General features: G+C 52.9%; 1 protein-coding gene across 1 annotated transcript; it reads left to right on the top strand.

Moving 5' to 3' along the window:
* The first annotated feature begins 2029 nt into the window (after window positions 1-2029).
* HPCAL4 (hippocalcin like 4) lies at window positions 2030-10908 on the top strand. The gene is made up of 4 exons (XM_036829387.1): window positions 2030-2183; window positions 7911-8080; window positions 8210-8425; window positions 9761-10908. Exons 2-4 carry the CDS (start codon window positions 7919-7921, stop codon window positions 9956-9958), a joined length of 576 nt encoding a protein of 191 aa, XP_036685282.1. The 5' UTR covers window positions 2030-2183; window positions 7911-7918; the 3' UTR covers window positions 9959-10908.
* Window positions 10909-17799: the final 6891 nt, after the last annotated feature.

Here is a 17799-nt window from a genome sequence, read left to right as displayed (position 1 = left end):
GGCAACTAGTCTGGGCTGTGGAGCCAGACTGCTTGGGTTCACATCCCAGCTCTGTAGCTTTACTAGCTATGCGAACTTGGGCTAGTCACTTAACTGTTCTGTGCCTCAATGTCCTCATCTGTTAAATGGGAGTGATAAAAGTACCTGCCTCGAAGAGTTCTTATGAGAAATAAATTAGGCAATACATATAAAGTGTTAGAAGAGCATTTGGCACAAAGTAAGCTATCTGTATGTTACCTATTGTTAAGAAGCTCACAGGTGTAGGGGAGCAGTCAGATTCATGCCCACATAATTCTGTCCAGGGTGACAAACAATCTTTCTTCACCCTCCTAGTTGAAACTCTTCCCCTGCTCTCCTGGGCCTCCTGTACCAGCTCCCACATTTTACAGACTGGGAGGCACAGAGAGAGAAGGGTCTTGCCCATGGTCACATGTGGGGTCATTGGCAAAGATGGGATTTTATTTTAGAGTTCCAGAGACCACTTCCATCATCTCATGCTGCCTCTCCCCACTTCCTCATGCCTTAGATTATGGTATCTGTGAGCAGGGATGAGCTTTTGCCTGTCTCTGGGTCCCCAGGGCCAGGTGCTCAGAACGTGACAGAGTCAGGGCTTTCAAACACCTGTCTCTCGTAAATCACCAAACAAAGGGGCCAGGGACGTGCCTGCTAATCGGTGCCCCAGGTATGCTCTCATCCTGCTAGGACCCCAGAGAGAAGACATAGCCTGCAGCTGGGAGGATGGACAGCAAAACAGTTTTCAGGGGGAACGGGACGATTCCTAAAGAAAAAGAGAGAAGTCCACTGGCTCCTCCCCAGCGAGCCTGGCCCTGAAGTTTCTGGGATGAGCCAGAGAAACCTAGCCTCCCCTCTTGGCAAGCTGGTCCTCATCCCCTATCGCGCAGCCCACCTCAACACTCGCTCAATTGCTCAATTGGCAGAAGCCCCGCCTCCCCCCACCCCCGCCCCAGCTCTTCAACATCCGGGCTCAGATTCAACCAATCCCCAGATGCCCCGCCCTACTTTTGTCAGATGCCTAGAAGTGCCTCCCCCGCACGTGGCCCAACCTGAGGCTATCTGCTCCCCTTTCGCCCCCAGTTTGGAGTAAAATGATTCCTTCTCGTTGCCTTGGGTCAGGAGCTCTCAGCTGCCACTGCAGCTGGGGCGGCCGGGCCCGGCTTTGGGGAGACCCCCAAGTGCGGGGAGGAGGTGTTCCCAGGGCCCTGAAACCTTCCAGACCCACTCAGTGTAAACCGCCTCTGGCTTGTGTCAACATCAGAGGCCGGAGGCTGGCGGCTGGGGACAGGCTTCGTCTACGCGACGGGAAGACGGGAGGGTGGGGAATGGAGGGGTTCATGAGGTAGGCAGATCCTTCTGGGGGAGATTCCGGGAGGCCTCTGGGACTCCGTGAGAAATAAGGAAGGGAGGGATCGGAATTAGAGGCTGTAGGGGGCCCACGGCTAGCATGGGGCTAGGTAGAGGCTGGGTACTTCGCCATCCTCGCCCACCCGCCATGGCTTGAGGGGAGTGGGTGTGCTGGGGGAGGGGATGATGCGAAGGCGTGGGCTGCTGACCGCCTCATCTCTTCCCTCCCCAACTCAGCTCCTCGCTGCCCTCCTCCGATTTGGGGTGGGATATGGGGTGGGGGTGGGGGTCACATCTTGTGACTCATCCTCTTTTCCATCCCCACCCCCGCTGGGGCCCAAGAAGGAAAGGCTTAGAGACTCAGCTTTGGCTCTTCCGTTTCCATAGCAACCATGCGGTTGTTTTTGCGAATCCAATTCAATCGTGGACACTTTTAACCTGAGACGATGGCCCGGGGTCTGAGCCTCAGGACGGGGTACAGATGGGGGTACAGCTCTCCGCTCTTTCCTCGCTAATCTGGGAAGCTCAGGGCGGGCGGGCGGAGCGCTCTCCTGCAGCCGGGCCTCACTGGGCACCAGGTCCCCACCTGAAACCCCGCCTGCCACTCCGCCTCAGCCGACCCAATCAACGCCCAATCTGCCCGGGATGAGGCGGGGCTTATGCAAATCGTGTCGCCTCTGAGAGACACATAGTGATACAAGAGCTGGGAGGCGGCTCGGGCGCGGACCTTGGAGAACCTGGCCGCCGGCCCGCGAGCCAGTCTCGGTCTCCGCGGCCCGCCGAGGCTCAGAGTCATCCAGCGACCCGGCGAACGGCCTCAGGTAACGTGGGCAGGGCCGGGTGGAGGCCCTTGTCCCTTCCCCCTCCACTCTTCATTCCCATTCCCTCGTCTCCTGCCCCCTCTGATTCATCTCCCTGGCCCCTGGTTCCAGCATAGGCGGCAGCATGTGGAAGGCTCGCCCCTGGCCAGGGGACCCCCACTCCAGTCCACGCCCCACAGGTCCCAGGGAAGGAGGCCGAGCTGCCTCCTTTCCCCCCGAGCAACCACTGCTCTGGCCCCCAATACACAGTCACACGCACACACACACGGGGGTGTGGTGTTGCTGGTGCTAGAGAGGAACCCATCACCCTCCCTCCTTTGCAGGTGGGTAGTCCGCTCAGCCCCATGGCAACCTCCCACTTCCACAGATAGCCCCTACCCACACCCTACCCAGCCCCACTGGCAGCTCACTGCACGTCACATCGCAATGTCCCTGCCCCAAAAGACAGCCTCCACCTCCAAAGAGAGCCCACTCCCACTTCACACTGTCCCCTCAGACTGTCCCCACCTCCACCCCTCAAGGTGACAGAGCTCACAGCATACCTGGGGGAGGGAAGAGGCTCACCACCCAGTTCTCCTCCTTGTGACGCTCTCTCAACAGGCCCCCCTGCCCATGGTCTCAGTGCAAGGCAGAGGCCCCATGCTTGGCCTCTTTCACCTGGCTTCAAGATAAATCAGGGACACCATTCCCCAGCAGACCATCCATACCTTTCAGTCACCACTGCCAAGGTCCCAACCTCCTCCGTTCCCCTGACTTCTCATGGCCAAAGCACCAAGTTTTCTCATTCCACCTCTCAAATATCTTTCTAATTCGTACCCTCTCTGGCCTTCTTGCTCCCAGCCACTCCCTCTCTCCTATCTTCCTGTGTCTCAGTAGAGATCGTGCCAAAGCTCCGTGTGGACTGTATTGCTCCTTCCCTAAGGCAGCCTGAACCTGGAGGACAGAAGAGTGGGGTTCAAATCTTGCCTTTGCCTCAGTTGCTGTTTGACTTTGGCCAAGTCACTTCCCTCTCTGATCCTTCGTGAGATGGGTAACAGGGGGCAGGGTGGGCAGGACAGAGAGTGGACTTGATGAGATGATCTTGGACAGCCTTCCAACACTGACGCACTCTGGTTCTGTGGTTGATTATGAGAAAACAGGACGCTTTCTCTCTTACCCTGAACCATTAGGACATTTCAGAAAGGAGGCTTTAGTCTTCACCAAAAGGACATTGCTTCTTACCCAGGCCTGGGTACGGGCCAACCCCTTCCCACATACTGTCCAGGCCCAGGCTCCTCCTTAGCAGTTCGGAGTCCCTCCTAGACCATCAGCCCGCATGGCATGGGCAGCTCCAAGGTGGAGGTGCTCAACAGGGCCCACCTTTTGTTTATCATTCCCTGTCTCTCACTAATAAGGAGAGGAAGAAGACCTGGCTTTTGCTGCTATGGCCGTTGCTTGGAGAAGAGCAAAGGGAGGAGAGGAAAGAGAAAAATCTCCTGACCAGGGAGCTGCTGTCACCATGGCAACAGTCTCAGCACCAGCTCCTCTGAAGCTGGGTGAGGGTGTGGGCTTATTGCCTCCCTCAGTCCCTCCCACCCTCCCTGCCACCTCCCCATTTGGAGCCCACAACCCTGAGTCCTGCCCTCTGAAAGAAGCCTCTGAGCCCAGAAGGGCAGCGGCTTTGTGTATGGGGCAGTGCCAGCTCCTTCACAGCTGGAGGGCAGCTCTCAAGAAGAGCCTGCCCACGTGCAGCCAGGCCACAGCTCCAACAGAACATGCCCCCAGTGGGTTCTGGCCTTTGCCTTTCTGCTGATAGGCTCTACTTGACCTTGGGTGAACTCTTCCTTTCCTAGGGTCTGGGTTCCATTGTCTCTTAAGTGGGAGCAATGGCAGGAGAACACAGATAAACAAAACAGCCTGACGCCATTCCAAGGAGAAAGAAGGGGGTTCTGCCCCTTGCATATAATCCACAAAGGGACATTCACTGAACATCTCTGTGTTCCAGATGTGGCCTTTAGGTCTCTGCAGAGCAGTTCTGTGTTGCCACAGAGGGCAGAGTGGCAACCTGTGTGGGGCAGCTACAAGAGGGCAAGTAGGAACAAGGGGAGAAGTACCTTTCTCACTGTCCAAGCTGCTCCCAAACAGACTGGGTTATATCGGGAGGGAATAAGCTCTTTGCCACGGAGCAAAAGGCCTGGAGAACTTTTTCTAGCTCAGACAAGAGTATAATGCAAAAGTCTCTCCCAAATCAGGCTCCATTCTGGAATTCTAGAGCAGCAGGTGAGGGTCAGAGAGCTCTGGAGTCTACGCACCTGTGGGGCTCAAGTCCATGGCCTCACGGGGTCTACTCATGCCCAGAATGCCAAGTCCATGCTTCTGACTGTCCACTCTCCAGGCTGGGAGAGGCTGATCAATAAGGAAGTGGGCTTCATCAGGCCTGAAGGCTGATTATAGCTGCATCAGCCCCAAAGAGAAGAGAGGATATTAAGGAAGATGGAAACAGCTAAGCAATAGTTGAAGTAGGTTCTGGCTGTGAGAAGACTAACTTGAAAGTATGTAGTTGTGAGGGGAGCAATGGGAGGTGAGGCAAGACAGGTGGACACCTTGACACCAGATTCTAGAGGATTCTGGAGTTTCAGGGGCCCATGGGCATGGCCACCCCTAGCCTATATTGTACTTCTGGGCAAAACTAGAAAAGACATTCTCATGGAACAGAGGAATCAGAAAGAAACACATTCCCTCCGAGGCAGTTGAGCCCACAGGATGGCTTGGCAAGCAGTGCCCCAGCTGGGTTTCAGCCCCCTTGGCTGTGCCCCTGGCCCTGACTATGTGGGGAGAGAGGACATGGTGAAGGTTCCAGTAACACTTCAAGAGAAGGAACAATAGGACTTGGAAGCAAGTTGAACCTAGGGAAAAGGGAGAGGGGAAACTAAGGGTAACTATGATCGCATTTCCCCACTGGGACGAGGGAGGGAAGGAAGGAAGGGCAATGGAGAGAGGAGGACCATCACAGGTTGAAGTGAGTCTGGCTGTAGATGTGCTGAGTCAGAAGCACTGGTGGGCCACCACAAAGGGTCGATATTTCCTGGGTATCAGATACTGTGGCCTGGAGCCACCAAGATGGTCCCACTGAGGCCAAGGGGGAGATCAGAGCTATGGTTTTCCTGGAAGGCAGGTAGGAGTCTGTACTAGACAAGAGTAGCCATGATTTGGAGAGGGTGGTCCAGGCAGGTGGCATGGATTCAGCCTGGGTGTAACTCAGCCAGTTTTCTCCTCTCTCTGGGTTCCAGTTTTCACTAAAATGAGGGGATGATCTTAAAGGGCATCACCAGCTTTGGCCTGCTGACCTAAGAGCACTAGAAGGAATGAAGAGAGATGAAGGAGGAGTCATAGTCCTTGGTGGGCCTGGGATCAAATGGGCACTGAGTACAGGTATGGCCCCAGGAGACAGAAAATGGTAGGAAGGCAGCACAGGGAAGGAGGAAAAAAGGGGCAGGAAGTGAGAGCCACACAGACGCCATCTCACACACACACACATACACACACACACAGACGTGTGCGCTCTGGCAGATTTGCAGTCTCATACGCTGATGTGCTCCCACCCACTCCCAGCCCTTTACGCAGACACTCAGGCACATCCCACAGCAGCGGAGGGAGAGGCTCTGCCTTCCCCGTAAGACGCTTCCACCCCTGGGTTCTTGAGCTTTCTTGACTATACCCTGAGCCCTCAGTGTGCTTTGGGCTGGAGGAGGGGGCAGCTGAGGATGGAGCCTGCCTCCTTCTGCCCATGCGTGTTCCACATGTACCCTTGACTCTGGCCCCAGGGCAGCCGTTTTGGACCCCACAGTCCTAGGCTCCTGAAGATGGCACACCTCCCTCTCCCTGCCTTCTTCTGGGAGCATATAGGAGTCCTCATTCTCTGGGGTTGGTTAAGTGGGAGAGGATGTTGCTACCCCTACTGCTCCTTGATCTGCCTCATGGTCCAGTAGAGGAAACTGAGGCCCAGAGCTATCCTGTAACTCACTGAGATCACACAGCAAGGGAAGGGGCGTGGACCTGAGCGATCTCAGATCTAGTTGTCCAGGGCACTCCCAGCAGTAAGGAGTAGAAGACACAGTGGCATGCACTGGGCTGTGGAAGTAGAATTTCTTCTGCCAGCCTGAGGGCTTCCTTTTCCAGAGTGTCTTCATGACAAGCTACCCTGCGGTTGGAGTCTGGCACCCTTCCAAAGAGACTCCAGGCAGGTCAAATTCACCTCCCAGGCCATGTCCTGGGAAACCTGGGCTCTAGTGGGACATTCCTGAATGTCCACTCAGCCTTCTGGGTCTGGTGGGGGCCTCACTCTAGCCAGGCTTCATGAGGAGGGCCTGTACCTCCCTCTGCAAAAAATTCCTTGGGCACAGGCTACTTGAGGGGCTCATGTTCCCACTGGGGACTGACTCTTCATCCTCCCCAAACCTGTTTCTCAGCAACACCACCTCTATCTATTCAGCCCCAAATCTGAGCATTTGCCGCAATTCCTTTGTCCCTCTCACCCCCGCATCCAGTCAGTCCCCGAGTCCTGCCAAGGCCCCCTCCTAACATCTCTCAGTCCATCCACATCCCTCCACCACCCCTACCCTAGTGTCATCGTTCTCACCTGAACTCTGCAGCAGGACCTCTCTGCTCTCCCTCCTTCCCCCACCCAGGTCATCTTGCACACTGTAGCCAAAGGAAAAACCCTAAAACACATTCCTTCTCTCTGGGTCCCCAGCACCATATTGTAAGTAATCTATAAGTGTTTGTGGAATGAATGCGGTCCTCTTAACCCTTGCTTTAAAACCCCAGGAGCTTCTGTCCCCCATGGGTAAAGGCCAAACTCCTTGGCATGGATTGAAGGCCCTTTACAGTCAGCCGTCTACCTCTTTGACCCAATTATGAGTTAGTGAAGGTTGGCTCCTGTCGACTTTATCCCCATCATCGGCACAGGGCCTAGCACACAGTCAACCTCAATAAATGCTCAGGGAATGAACGAACTAATGAAAAGGAGAATGCAAGCAGCGTCATCAGTGCTACCAGCTAGGACTTCTATTTGTACAGAGGAAGGAGGGAGAGAAGTTTCTTGCTGGGGTGGCCTGGAAGGCCTTGAGGAAGAACTTGGGAGACATGCAGGGGGAGCATGTGAGGAACCTGCCTGGTAGGAGAGGAGCCTGCAGAGGTGGGTAGGGGCTGAGCCCGGAAAGCTCTGAATAGCAAGGAGAGGATTAAGACTCTCTCCTACGGGTGTAGGGAGCCATGGCAGGTGTAAAGAGGAGAGGAGAGGATGAAGATTGTAGCATGCAGACTGGTCAGTGAGAAGGAGGAGCGCTGAGACCTGGAAGGCTAGAGATCCTGGTTTCCAGGGGAGGAACCCTGCTGTGAGGAGAGGGGCGGGGCCTGCTGTAGACAGAGGAGGCCCTGTAATGAGGGGAAGCCCCCAGCCCAGTTGTGTGTAGGGGGAGGGGGGGGAGGTAGGAGATCCTATGGGAAGAGGTGTGGTGAAAGGACACAGCCCAGCTGTAGGAGTTGGGGGTTGTCCAGGGTGGTGGTGAGAGGAGGGGGACCCACCCTTCTCTGGAAGGAGGGGTCCTGGCTGTGGGGCTGTGGAGTTTGTTATGGGAGGGCGCTGTGGTGGAGAAAGGGAGCCTTGTCCTACAGAGACCTGGGGGAAGGCTGCTGAGGTGAGGGCCTTGCCCTGGACCAAACTGAGGGAGCTCCCTGTCCCCTCAGGCCCTGCCATGGGGAAGACCAACAGCAAGCTGGCCCCAGAGGTGCTGGAAGACCTGGTTCAAAACACCGAGTTCAGTGAGCAGGAGCTGAAGCAGTGGTACAAGGGCTTCCTGAAGGACTGCCCCAGCGGCATCCTCAACCTGGAGGAGTTCCAGCAGCTCTACATCAAGGTAGGCGGAGCCAGGCACTCCGGGGGGCGGGCCGGACGGGCGGGGGCGGGGCCAGGCACTCTGCGGGGCGGGGGCGGGCCGGGAGCGCGAGGCCATTGCTGTGCTGCAACTCCAGCGTCCCCGCCTCAGTTCTTCCCCTACGGCGACGCCTCCAAGTTTGCGCAGCACGCTTTCCGCACCTTCGACAAGAACGGCGACGGCACCATCGACTTCCGGGAGTTCATCTGCGCCCTTTCGGTCACCTCCCGCGGCAGCTTCGAGCAGAAACTCAACTGGGCCTTTGAGATGTACGACCTGGACGGCGACGGGCGCATCACGCGCCTCGAGATGCTGGAGATCATCGAGGTGCGCTGGGGCGGATCCCAGAGAGCGGGGTGTGCTGGGGTGACGCGCTACCTGTCTTCGCTGCGGGGCCCTTCCCTGGCACCGCCCTCTCCAGTCACCCTCCACTCAGGCCTCGGAAGCCACCTCGGGACACCCCACCACCCCCCTCCTCCCTCCTCCCAGGATCCAGTGGGTAGCATTGGTTGGGCGTTCAGTGTGGGACAGGTCTTGTGCTATAGTGCTTTACCCAACAACTCCAGGGGGTAGGTACTGTTAGAAATCCCATTTTACGGATGAGGAGATGAATCAAGTGGCGGTTCATGATTCCAGTCTAAGGAGTCTGACTCCAGAGTCTAAGTTCTTAACTCATTATTATTTCAACAAATGTATATTGAGTGCCTGCCACGTGCCAGGCACTGTTCAAAGTTCTTGGTTTCATGGGACATTCCTTCTAGTGAGAAAATTTAACAACAACAAAACTTATGCTGTGTCAGGCAGTAAGTGTTATGAAGAAGGTAAGCAAAGCAAAGTGAGGGGAGAGCGCGATGGAGGAAAAGCAATTTTGTGTAAGGTGAAAGGTGAGCAGCGACCTGGATAAGGTGAGGGAGCTAACCACGTAGGTGCCTGGGGGAAGAGTGATCTGTGCATGGGGAACAATAAATGCAAAGACCCTGAGGTTAGACTGTGTTTTCAGTGTTCAAGGAGTGGCCAGGAGGCCAGGGTGGTGGGAGAGAAGTTAGCAAGGGGAGAGTGGTAGGAAGGGGGTCAGATAGGTAGCCAGGAGTCCGTCTCTTAACATCATAGTCTGGGGTAGAGACTTGACTTTCTTCTGAGTGAGATGGGAGGCCCTTAAGGGCTCTCTCTATTCTCTGTGTGGAATAGGGGGTGGGAGGGCAGCAGAAGTAGGGAGACCAGTTTGGAGACTTACACAGCAGTCCGGTCAGGAGGGGATGGAGGCAACAACCATGGAGCAGTGGAGGTAGTAGGCAGTGGCTGGTTATTGGACCTATTACAAAATTAAGGCTGACAAGATTTGCTGAAAGATTGGATATGGGTGTGAGAAAAGGAGCGTCGAGAATGGCATCAAGGTTTTTGGTCTGAACATCTAGAAGAATGAATTTGCTGTTCACTGAGACAGGGCATGCTGGGGCAGGAGCGAGTTGGAGGTGAAGAGTTGGGTAGTAGACATGTTTGGTGTGAGATGCTCATTAAATATCCAGTCTTAATGACCATTTGTCACCTTCCAGTATCCTCACACCTCCCAGTGTTCTCCATGCCCACCCCCAGGCCCTTTCATTCACCCCCAATCCTCCCTCCCCATTGTGAGTGTTCACCCCTCCCTCCTTGCCCCACCAGGCTATCTACAAGATGGTGGGCACCGTGATCATGATGCGCATGAACCAGGACGGGCTCACGCCCCAGCAGCGTGTGGACAAGATCTTCAAGAAGATGGACCAGGATAAGGACGACCAGATTACACTGGAGGAGTTCAAGGAGGCGGCCAAGAGTGACCCGTCCATTGTGCTGCTGCTGCAGTGTGACATGCAGAAGTAGAGGCTGGTGAGGGGCGGGGCCCCTGGCCAGGAGGGGCGTGGCCACCTCCCAACCCAGTGACCTCTGGCTGGCCCTTCCCCAAGGGGAGGGGGACTCCAGCCTCACTCTCTGGCCCACCCACCCCTCTGCCCAAGTCCTTGCTCCCCTCAGTCAAGATTCTTGAGGGACCACCTGACTCTGGAATAGAGACAGATCCTCAGGTACCCTATGGTCTAGCCCCAGCCCCAGTCTTGGCCCAGAATCAACATCCACTGGGCATAGGGGAGTTGGTTTTTGCCCCAAGGTGCAGGGTGAAGGAGGGGGGCTGGGTTCTGCTTTGAAATTCTGTTCTTCCTGGGATTGTGCTTTATAGGATGTGGTCCCACAGACCCCAGTTAAAGGGCCAAATTGGGTCTGTCCTTTGCTGAGGACCCAGATCCCTTAAAGGTGGTCTGTGTCCTGCCCCCACATGTCTACCTGGCCCTTCTGGCCCCAGCCTTTGGAGTGTTCATTCAGTCCTTTCTTCAGCTAACATTTATTGAGCACCTGTTCAGTGCCAGGCACCTCTAGGTGCTAAGGCTATGGTAGTTTACAAGACTCATTCTGTGCCCTCCGGCAGCTCGTAGGGTAGTTAGTGGTCAGGGTCTCAGACAGGGATGTTGAGCACAGGTGAGCCGAGGGTGCGGTGAGGCTGGTTAGTTTGAGAGGAACTATTAAATCTTTCTGCTCAGCGCCACACAGAGCTGCAGAAGGATGAAATGAAAAGTGTTTGGAAGTCTAGGAACCGTGTCAGGGGGAATTTTAAGAAAAATTGAAATTTATGTAATGCTTATATTTTTAGTACCCTTTAAAAGAGCTAAAATCATTTTATTAGTCAAGGATATTAAAACATACTTTATATTACTTGGTTTCTTGTAAAATGATTAAATGAATACAGAAAATGCTAATTTTCAGGGAGAAAAAAGAACTGAGAAAAAAAGAGAGAAAATATCACCCAACTTACCAGATGACACTTTTTCTTATCAGGCTAAGTCCTGAGCTGTCACAGTCAGCAGTTGCTGCTGCTTCCTTTTTAATGATCTTTTTCAATTCAGTGAGCAAGTCTCTACTGTGCACTTATTCTGGTTAGGTGCTGACTTCAGAAACAGAGAACACAAGGTTTGCCAAGAGTGAGACAAGTGTAGTTCCCACATCTGGATTTGGTCTAGTTTAAGGATGGGCTTATTCTTTCACTGCTACAGAAGCAGACAGAGCTAGAAGAAGAGGACCAGCCGGCCGCTGTTTTGGCTGCCAGGCTGCATTTATGGACCAAATGCCTAAAAATGTGCTGGGCATGCTCCATTGAAAGGCTTTTTCTAACCCCAAATCCTAAGTCCACCAGGTAATTTATCATCTTCCAAGTGCACTGGCTTTGCTTTCCAATGTCTGCTTTCCAATTTTGGATCCATGAGCTATACAGCTGCATGCTTTGACTGCCAGAAAATTAATCTTGCTTCTTCATCAAGTCTTTCACTTTACTTTCTCCTGTGCTTGTAATCAGAAATTAGCTTCAATGTGCAGTGACAGTAGATTTTCTCTTGAACTGCTGGTGAAAATAGTCTAGTACACAGGTGCTGTCAGCCCAGGGTGGGAGCAGGGAATGATTGCTGGGTTGGGTGGTGCGGGATTGTATCTTCAGGAAAGAGATGCAGCATATCTCTTACTTTTGAGTGCTCACCTGTCCTCCGTCTCTGCAGGTGGAAACTCTTGGGGATGCTGACCTGTGGTCTCAAATTCTATTAGACTTTCCTTCTTGCTGCCCTTAGGGGTGGCAAGTCTGCTGGGTTGCCACCCTCTTTTTATCCTGCCAATGACCAGCCACATGGTAAGACTGGGGAATTCACATCCTTGGGCAGTAACCAGCAAGTTTTTATCCAGTAATGTCTCAAGGGATGTTTCATTGCTCTCAGGAGCTGGCCATTAAGTGTGTCTTGTGCTGTCAGTCAGCACCAGAGATACATAGGGGCTCAACAGCCCAGCTCAGCTGAGACTTCCAGTGGAAGGCTTTTTACAAAGTGGGGTTCTTATCCCCCCAACGTTGACTCTAACCTAACTCACAATCACACAGAACTTCATGGCTTTTGAAGGCTTGCATTGACCCCTCTCATTCTATCCTCATAGCCTAGGGAAATAGGATTTTTCATTCCATTTCTCCAGATGTAGAAGCTGAGGCACAGAGTAGAGTTCCTTGTGCAAGAGCACAGTCAGGAGGTGGCGCAGTGCCAAGACTTGAACCCAGGGCTCTACGAGGGTTTCTTCCCTTCAGAGTGTCTTCCCTGCTCATTCCTCTGACTCTGAGTTGTACAGAGGTTGACTGTAGGACAAGCTAAGTTGGTTTTGGTCTTTTACAAGCTTCCTGCTAAGAAGTTTCTGAGGCTGTGGTCTTCCATAAAGAAATAGGAGCTTGACTGAAGTCCCCACATTTTCAAGCGTGTTATTTTCTATTTCTGGGCAGCCCTGCTAACAGGTCAGTGCTGTCCTAGGAGACCTCTGACTCAACCCGGGAAGCCTCTTTCACTGTCTTTATTATCTTCCTCCCTGAGAGAACTGTTTTGTTTTTTCCTAGATGGTGGGCAAGTCCTACCCATGAAGGCATGTGTGATCACTCCAAGCTTCTGGACATATACCCATGGGTGATATTTGATGGTCAGGCCAAAGATTCTCAGACATCCCAGCAGTGTGAACACATAGTGCCAGGCTGGGAACTGGGACCACCATCTTGCTGATGGAAAGAGCCACAGGCGGGCCAGACCTTGCTCCCACTTGCTCCTGGATGTCCCCAGGGACTGTGTGCTTGGGAATTCCTGTGGTAGAGCACCGGCCCTGCCTTGAGAAGAGAGGCAGGCCTCCCATCCCTGCCCCAGCTAAGAGGGACTTGCCACAGAGCACAGGGTTAGCAGAGACTGAAGTATGACTCGCCTAGACACAAAAATATACAGTTAAAATGCTGAAATATCCAAACTCTCTTTTGAAGTTCTGTATCTTCTTGCAGCAACTCTGTGAATGACAAGGTCCCCAAATCTGCCTTCTAACTGTATTCTGTCTTCATTCATCCTTTTGGGCTAATTGAAGGGGGGCCCTTATTTCTTATCTCTAAAAGTCACAACCAAGGGCAACTTCAGATGGCCACTCTAGTCTTTTGAGCTGTACTCAAGATTATATGACTTACGTTTAAACCAAAAGTTAAGAAAAAGGAAGCCCATAAGCAAAGGCACTGAATCTTTTCCTGATAATGGCAGAGTCCCTAGAGGTAGAAATTCATCCTGCTGCAAAGAGAGAGAAGGAGGAGAGGGGAGAGAAGGGAAAGAGAGAGAAGAGAAGAAGCTGGGCAGGGTAGAAAGCTGACACTAAATATTTTTACACAAAAATTTACTAAAGCAACAAATATTTCCTGAAGATCCACCCTGGGTGAGGCTTTGTGCTGACCTTAGAGATCACTGTGGGGGCATGAATACATTTCTTACATATTTTATTCATCAGTTTTGAAAAACAAATAATTCAAATATGCAATTGAAAAGTCTCAGAAAAATATGGAATTTTTTTTTTTTCTGAACTTTTCAGCGTTTTCTTTTACCTTTGCCAGAGTGTTGGGGGCAGGATTGGGCCCCCCAGGGTGTATGGCCCTTCCTGCTTTGTTGGAGGCTGCAGGAGTGTGGAGGCCTGGAGAAGCAGGGGGGCTGGGTGGCAGAAGGGGGGCCTCCCAGCTCATTCTCCAGCCTGGCCCCCTCTCCCCTTCAGATGTGCTTCTCCAGGCTGTGCCTGCAGTGAGTGTCCTCGGTGTTCGACCCTGTGCTGTGTGGTGTATTTTTTTTTTCACTGACAGTGAATAAAAGGTGTGACCATACCGAGGGCTCCTTCTCTTCCCTAAGCTGAGATGGGGCTGGGGTGAGGGGAAAGGGGGAGAAGAGGCCTGAGGGAGCTCGCACAGTGGGGGAAGTTCAGCATCCTTCTTGGGGCTGAGGGCCTTGTTCTAGGTTACGTGGAACAGAGCTAGTTCAGAGAAAGGGGTGAGCAGATTACAAGGGACCCTAAAGATGGAAATTCAAGAATGTCTGGGCCTCAGGAGAACTGGAGCTGTCAGTGGGGCCTGTGTCCTCTCATCTCTGGGCCTGCGGGTTCTCATCCCTTTGGCAACATTCACATCTGTGCTCTCTTCTTTAATTTCTCTTCAGACGTCCATGGTTTCCCAACACAAAGTGGCTGCCTCTCCAACTCTATATCCAGGCTCACCAGAGACTGACAATTCCTTTCTGTGTCTCTTAATCCAGTTCTCAGGAGAAAGAATCTGATTAGCTTTTGGTGGGAGCCCATGGTCCATTCATCGATGGCCAGACCAGAACTGATTTGCGGGGTCTGTGGGCAGAGCAGTTCCCCCATAAGGGAGCTAGTGGCAGGAGACCTTGGACTCAGTTTCTCCTTGTGTCCAGTGGAAGGCATCGTGAGAGCCCAGATGAGTGGATAGTGGGCAGCGGGGAGAAAGGCTGAGAGCCAGGATTACAAGTAGTCCATCTGGGGCTCTTTGCACGAATTAGGAAAAGGTGCCCCTTTGAGTGTAACAGTCCCATATGCATTCAACTGGGCTAATGAGAAAAATATACCCCTTTTCTGAACAAATACAGCCTTGTCATGCCACGATGCACAGCTTGGCAAGTGGCAGCCAGCCTGGATCTCAGCCTCTACCTGCCCTCCTGGTCAAGGGTGTTGTGTAGTGCAGACACTGTTCCACCGTCCACAGGAGCCCAGAGCCCTGAGACACCCTACACTGACCCAAATGTGGTGGGGTGGGGATGGGAATTGGTGGTGAAGTGTTTTTCTCAGAACGCCCCCGCTAAAGCCAGAGAAGCGCTATTCTCTGCAGGGAGTCCGGGGTGGGGGCGGGGGGCAGGTGCAGTGGCAGCTGGAGGTGCCTGCTTCCTCCTGAAACGCTCAATTACTTTTACAAGGGTTTTCTCAAGGACGCTTGGAGGGGGCCAGCTCCCTTGACAGGAAGCAATTAGGACAGAGGAATGAGGCTGACCTGGCCTCAGGGCAACCATGAACCTAAGGAGGTGACTCAGAAGCCTGAGAACTGGGGGGGGTCTGCTACTTGCAGCTGAAACCACACTGAGGGGAAAGGGAGTCTAGTTCCTGCCTGTCTTGAGGTCACAGGTCAGTCCAGCTTCTGTTTTCAAGTTTGCCCTCTGGACCATCTGCCCCTAAGGAACCAGAGTGATCTTCCTAAAGCACCAATCTGACCATGTCAACTCTCCAATGCCCCCCTTCTTCCCTCAGTATAATAAGCTCCTTCGAAGTCCCTCACAGCCCTGCATGATCTGTCCCTTGCTGACCTCAGAAGTCTGCTCTAACCCCCACCTCCCGCTCCTGCACTTGAGCCACCCTGAATTGCCCTCTGTTTCCCTAAGGGATCTCTTAGGCTTCTGTGCCTGTGCACAAGCCATTGCCCCTCCCTGGGCCACCCGTGTCCCTGTCTCAATGATCTCCTCCTCTGTGAAGCCCTCCCAGACCTCAAACAATTGGCCCCTCATGTGTACACAGTCCATCATAGTAACCAAAGAGCTTCCCATGTGATTCCCTGTCAGCTGAACTGAACACACATTTAAGTCTCTGTTTAAAAAAGAAAGAAAGAAAAAAAAAAAAGACAGGAAATGAAGGCTTAGAGAATGGATGGTAAGGCTGGGACCTGAACTCAGGTCTCCTAACTTCAAGGCCACTGCTCATAGTGCTTCCTCATCCACGGGAGGGAATCCAAATCTAGATGTGAAAAGGGAGGTAACAAACCTTGAGCTCTGGGCATCAGAGGAGGGAGGGTCTTGCCTGGGGGGGCCAAGAGGTAGGGGAGGAGAAGGGGAGGGGGACAGGTAAAGGATGAAGGGAGGCTTCATGGAGGAGGTGGCTTCCACCCCTGGTCTTGCTAAAGACCAGCCCACAGGGGGAGCAGTTCAGGTGTGGGGATCCTGAGTCCTCTTCAGATGGGCTTCTCCTGCCACAGGGAAAGATGGGTCTCAGCTCACATTGTCCCAGATTAATAACCCCAGAGAAGACAGAGCCAAATCTCCCAGCATCCCTGTACAAGAGTCCGGAAGAGTGGCGCAGCTGAGGTCGCATCCCCATTGTGGCTCAATCACTGTGTCCAGGGAAATAGAGTTATATGACTGGGCAGCGTCACATGCCTATTCCTGTGACCAGGGAGGCAGGGCCTGTTGCTAGGAGGAGAGGGTGGGAAAAGTTGCTAGTCAAACAAATCCAATAGCCACCACCTTTTTGAGGGGCATTTGTTGAAGCAATGTGGAGAATCTCATGGAAATTTAGAGATGGGCATTATAGCCAGGCTTCAGCTAGGACTTGGGAAACTATCAGGACCAGCAGCAGCTCCCTCTCAGGGCAGCACGGCTTCTCTTTCATGGGGTCTCTGCTGCCCTCTGCAGAAACCCTTTTCCATCTTTATGCTGATGGGCTCATTCTGCTCACAGAGTTTCTGCCCCCTCTTAGATTTATGTTGCACGTAACTGCAGCTTGCTAAGGCCCATCCAGGCCTCTTGGAAGCCAACTGTATTTCGCAGCATCCTTGGCTTCTGTTCTTACAGTTGACTATCCAGCCCCTGTTTCCCAATTCTAAATTCCTGAGAAAGAGGAATCTGGTTGGCCCAGATCATCTTTTCAACCCAGGCTACTACACAGGTCAAAGGTCACTGGACAGCATGGGGATGGTTCACCTTTGGGTCAGGTGCTCACTGCTATCCAAATAACTCTATACATTCTCCCTGATGACCTCCTCCTCCTCCTCCTCCATGAGGCACCTGAGAATAATTGACCCTTTCCTAGAGTTTCATTATTTATTGCTGTGTAACAAGCCACCCCAAAATGTAATGCTTAAAACGATAAAAACGTATCATTTTTCATGATTCTTTGGGTTGGCTGGGCTCAGCTGGGAGGTTTTGCTACTTTATGTGCTGTTGGTGGAGGTCACTCCTCCTGCTGCACCCCACTAGGAGCTGGGCTGGGGCTGGAACAGTAAGATGACCTCACTCATATGTCTGGCAATTGATGCTGACAGTTGCCTGGGAAACCACTGTTCTCCACTGGTTTCTTATCCTCCAGGGCCTCTCTGCCTCTCCATGTGGCCTTTCCAGACTCCTTTACATAGTAGCTGGCTCTCAAGAGGGCAAAAATGGAAGCTGCAAGGCCTCTTAAGGCTTAAGTTTAGAAATCACACAGCATCACTTCTACAGCATTCTATTAGTCAAAGCAAGTCAAAGCAAGACGCTGGGTCAACTCAGATTCAGCTCCACCTCTGGATGGGAGAAGTGTCCAAGTCACATTGCCAAAGAGCAAGCAGGATGGGAGAGAGTTTGAGGCCATCTATAGAAACAATCTACCAAGCCTGGAGAAGGACAAGTCTAAACATACTTCCCCCAATCCTAAAACTTTCTATGATTATTTCTCCTTTTCTCCCATGCAAGGTTTGGTTGGTTCCTCCCAGGTCATGATGGAGGCTGGGAAGACCCCTCTATTCTGTACCCCATCCCAGTCAGACGTCCACCAGGCCTAGCCAGTATTTTCTCCTGCTTCTCCCACCCACCTTTGCACACTTCTAGACACACACAGAGATGCCCCTTGTCTGCTTCCTAGCCTGTGCCTTGGAATGAGGGGCATTAATGCCTGCACCTCGGGGTCTGCACCAAGGAGGGCAATGCCCTAGAACTCCAGGATGTTGGTCCAAGACTCCTGGGCTCCTAGGCTCCTTTTCTATCCTCTTTCAATCCAGCCACTTCATGGCGTATAACTAACCAAGCTCAGCAGGTGGTACCTGGGAGTGCGCTCCC

This window comes from Balaenoptera musculus, chromosome 1 (genome assembly GCF_009873245.2).
Source record: "Balaenoptera musculus isolate JJ_BM4_2016_0621 chromosome 1, mBalMus1.pri.v3, whole genome shotgun sequence".
NCBI classification, from domain to species: Eukaryota; Metazoa; Chordata; class Mammalia; order Artiodactyla; family Balaenopteridae; genus Balaenoptera; species Balaenoptera musculus.
The sequence above is the reverse complement of the archived record's forward strand: the minus strand, read 5'-3'. Positions and strand labels throughout refer to the sequence as shown.